Here is a 4,024-nt window from a genome sequence, read left to right on the forward strand (position 1 = left end):
TTTCTGCTCCTGTAAAGATTTACAGCCTCGGAAACCCTGTTCAGGGTCGCTATGGGTCGGAACCGATTCGATGGCACTTAACAACAACAACTTTATGATGAATAGGGAAAGCAGCTTGCTGTTTAAACTCAACAGCCCAGCTAGTCTTCCAAGTGTGAAGAGTGGGGAGAGGATTTAAGTCCCCCCCAAAAAATTGGGTAGGGGGAGTGTACAGAGATCTAGTTTTACTATATGTGTGCATTCAGTTTAATCTTTTTGCTAACAGAAGATCCGTGGGACGCCTCAATTTCTTTCAAGGATCAGCTTTGTTTTCTAGTATCTGGGGTTTAACTTCAGCAGGGACAGGAAGGAGTTCCCAGTAAGCAAGATACAGGTTTGAATCACAAGTAAGCCTGTGCTTACCTTGCTTACTGGTTACAATCTTGTCAGGGATTGTACATTTGAAATAAGGCTTTGATTCTGTGGGAAGGTGCTGGGTTTGGAGAGAGACATGCCATACATCCCTGGAAACAGAATCTTTGATGTAGAAAAAACCGTGAAATTGTTCACGAAAAATTAGTAAGCATGAGTAATCCCATGCTTACCTTATTGAGTAGTTTGACACTGAGTGCCAATTTGACAGATTTTGTAGCCTGCCAATCTTCAGCTACACGCAAAAAAAAAAAAAAAAAAAAAAAAAAAAAGCTACAGCTACATGCAGGCTAACCCCGGGAATCTAGGACCCAGCGGTTGCTTGGCATCCCCTGGTCCTGCCCTTTCGTGCATCAGCAGCCTAGGATTGGCTCTGGGTAGCCTGGCCCCTCCCCGCCATGGCCGCCGCCTGTCTCCTGGGCTGTTAGGTATCTGCTGGGGTGCTGGTCTCAGCTTGCGTTCCGCTGCAGTTTGTTCTGCTGGCGCGTGGCGCATGGGTCTACTCAGAGGCGGGTCCCCATGTGCTCGAGTCATGGCGCGCCTGGGCGCCGTGCGCTCCCATTACTGCGCACTGCTGCTGGCTGCGGCGCTGGCGGTCTGTGCCTTCTACTATCTTGGCTCGGGTCGGGAGACCTTCTCCAGCGCCACCAAGAGGCTGAAGGAGGCCCGCGCTGGGGCCCCTGTCGCGCCCTCGCCGTTCGCGCCCGAGGTGGCACGGAGCTCCGCGGCGCCGGCCCCGGGCGCCAAAGCCAAAAGCCTGGAGGGCGGGGGGACCGGGCCGGTGGATTACCACCTGCTGATGATGTTCACCAAGGCGGAGCACAACGCCGCACTGCAGGCCAAGGCCCGCATCGCGCTGCGATCGCTGCTGCGCCTCGCCAAGTTCGAGGCGCACGAGGTGCTTAATCTGCACTTCGTGAGCGAAGAAGCCAGCCGAGAGGTGGCCAAGGCCCTGCTGAGGGAGCTACTGCCGCCAGCCGCCGGCTTTAAGTGCAAGGTGAGCGGGGCCGAAGCTGGGGATTTCATAAGACAAGGACTTGTAAAACTCTACCCAGTTCCTGCCTGAAATGTGACTTCAGCCGGGGGCGTGCCGGGAGTAAAGTGAGCTCAGCCTGTCTGTAGTACCGCTGAGCTGTTATTATTAACCGATCGCCCGCCTTTTCTCTCTCTACCCCCGTGAAGTGCGGCACCCTCAGGAGAACTGACAGGTTTTTGCTAGTTTTACAGGATTCAGCAGTGTCTTCAGTCTGCACCTTTTTCTTTTCATTCTCATCAATCTTTAACTTTTGAGGATGGAACAGGTCATTTTGGAAGAACCAGTAGTCACACTGAACAAAGTGTTTGTGACGGGCCTGGTGAGGCTGCTTGGTGTGTTAAAGTTCCAGGGAGGTTTCTCAGTCAGCTCTTTACCTAGTTCAGTGGGATCTGGTCAAGCCCAAACCTAGCCAGTGAGAACCATCTCATCCTGTCCATATGCCTTTTCCGTTGCCCTCAAGGGTCATGAATCTGTTTAAAGAAGCTGCAAGTTCCTTTAAGGGAGGAAACAAAGCTATCATCCAGTCAGTTCTGACTCATAGTAACCTTATAAAATAGAACAAAACTGTGCCGCATCTTTACTGGAGCAGCCAGCCTTATGAGGAGCTCAAAGACCTGTGGTTAGCAGCCCAACGCTTAACTCTCTGTGGCATCAGGGCCTTAAGGAAAGCTCTAAGAAGTACCAATATGAGCTGGGGAGAGATGAACTAGCTGCCTTGTCTTCGGCTAGATCAGCCTGCATCAGGGGGATCTCCATCTCTCCACATCATCTCATCTCACCTCTTGTGTCTGCTTATCAGATTGGCTTCCTGTCTTACTGTGAATCACCTTGATCACATTACTTGCCTCCTTTTGACCCAGTAGTTGCATAGAAGGGATCCAAGGTTTGATTTTTTCAATAGAAGTGGTTGTTTGTTGTTGTTTAAATGCCTCCAAGTGGAGTCCAACTCATCGCGACCCTGTATTAGGTTTCTGAGGAGCAGCTGGTTGATTTGAACCGCTGACCTTGTGACTCAAATTAACCTTGCAGTCTAGCACAGTATCCACAGCATGGATAATATTAAGTAATGGAGATTCAAGTTGGAGGCAGCGGCTGTGAGGCAGGAATAGTGTTTCAAGTGTTTATGGCCCGTAAGTGACGAGGGGGAACTTCACAGTTCAGGGGTCTGCAGTGGCTTCTTGATGCCTAGAGAATTAAGTCCCAATTTCTAAATAGGGCTGTTGGCTGACCCTCCTCCCCAACCTCACCTCTCTTCTGTCCCAACTCATAATGAGCTTATGCACAACAGAATGAAACACTGCCGGGTCTTGTACCAATCTTAAAATTGTTGCTATGCTTGAGCCATTGCTTTTGCCACCGTGCCGATCCTTCATGTTGGGGGTCTTCCTCTTTTTTGTTCACCCCCGGTTTTACCAAGCATGATATCCTTTTGATAATATGTCCAAAGCATGACAGATGAAGTGTAGCTATCCTGGCTTCTAAGGATCATTGTGGCTGTATTTATTCCAACACAGATTTGTTTGTTCTTCTGGCAGTCCATGGTACTTTTTTTTTTTTATAAATCAAAGCCTTTATTCAACAATGTGATGCACTGCCAAAAATGACCACAGGAGATGGTAAAAATACAAACTGAATCTCTGCAGTGGAGAGTGATGGTCCTTCTTTGGTCTTAGCAAATTCTGTTATATTTGGAATACAGTATGGTGTTCCATTCCAGGAACTACCTTTTAAGAATGACAAAGATAAAGAACCCTTTATTCAAAGGAATGTATCCAAGATGGGAAGGAGACCTTGAAACCTTCGGAAGCACACAAAATAGAAATCTAAATGGCACAGTGTGTTTAAATGCAATTGGGCATAATATGTTGAAAACCTTTCTTTCCCTTATTAACAGGCTTATTAAGATACAATTCACAAACCATAAAACTCACTCTTCTAAGTTACAAAATTCGGAGTCCTGGTGTGGCGCTCTAAGGGAAGTACTGAATTACTAAGAACAAAGTAGGTGGTTCAAACCCACCAGATGCTCCTCAGAAACTCTATACATGGTCATTATGAGTCAGCTGACTTGATGGCACATAACAACAACAATGATAACAACAACAACAGAAATGGAGTTTCTTTCTGGAATGATGAAAAAATCTAAAATTAGATAGATGATGATGCCACTCTGTAAGTAGGCTTTGTTGTTTGGTGCCACCCAGTTGGTTCTGATTTATAGCGATTCTATGCACAAAAGAATGACACACTGCCTGGTCCTGTGTCATCCTCACAACTGTTGCTATGTGGCTGCCACTGTGTCAGTCAGTCTCACTGAGGATCTTCCCATACCGAAAAAAAACCACACTAAAATTTGTAACTTCTCATTGTTGTTGTTAAGTGTCATCAAATTGGTTCCAACTCGGCAACCCTGTGTAGAGTTTTCAAGGAGTGACTGGTGGATTTGGACCACCGACCTTGTGGTTAATGTTGTTGTTGTTGTTATGTGCCGTGGAGTCGGAACCGACTCATAGCGACCCTGTACAGGGTTTCCGAGGGTGTAAATCCTTACGGGAGTAGAAAGCCTCATCTTTCTCC

At 47.5% G+C, this 4,024-nt stretch overlaps 1 protein-coding gene across 1 annotated transcript in view; it reads left to right on the top strand.

Moving 5' to 3' along the window:
- The first annotated feature begins 904 nt into the window (after positions 1 to 904).
- The window catches only part of XXYLT1 (xyloside xylosyltransferase 1), a 288,436-nt gene continuing 285,316 nt past the window's right edge, over positions 905 to 4,024 (top strand). Inside the window, exon 1 of the mRNA XM_006873127.1 lies at positions 905 to 1,408. Coding sequence (XP_006873189.1) covers positions 905 to 1,408 — 504 coding nt within the window. The remainder of the gene's footprint in view (positions 1,409 to 4,024) is intronic.

The sequence above is a fragment of the Chrysochloris asiatica genome, unplaced genomic scaffold (assembly GCF_000296735.1).
Source record: "Chrysochloris asiatica unplaced genomic scaffold, ChrAsi1.0 scaffold00224, whole genome shotgun sequence".
NCBI classification, from domain to species: domain Eukaryota; kingdom Metazoa; phylum Chordata; class Mammalia; order Afrosoricida; family Chrysochloridae; genus Chrysochloris; species Chrysochloris asiatica.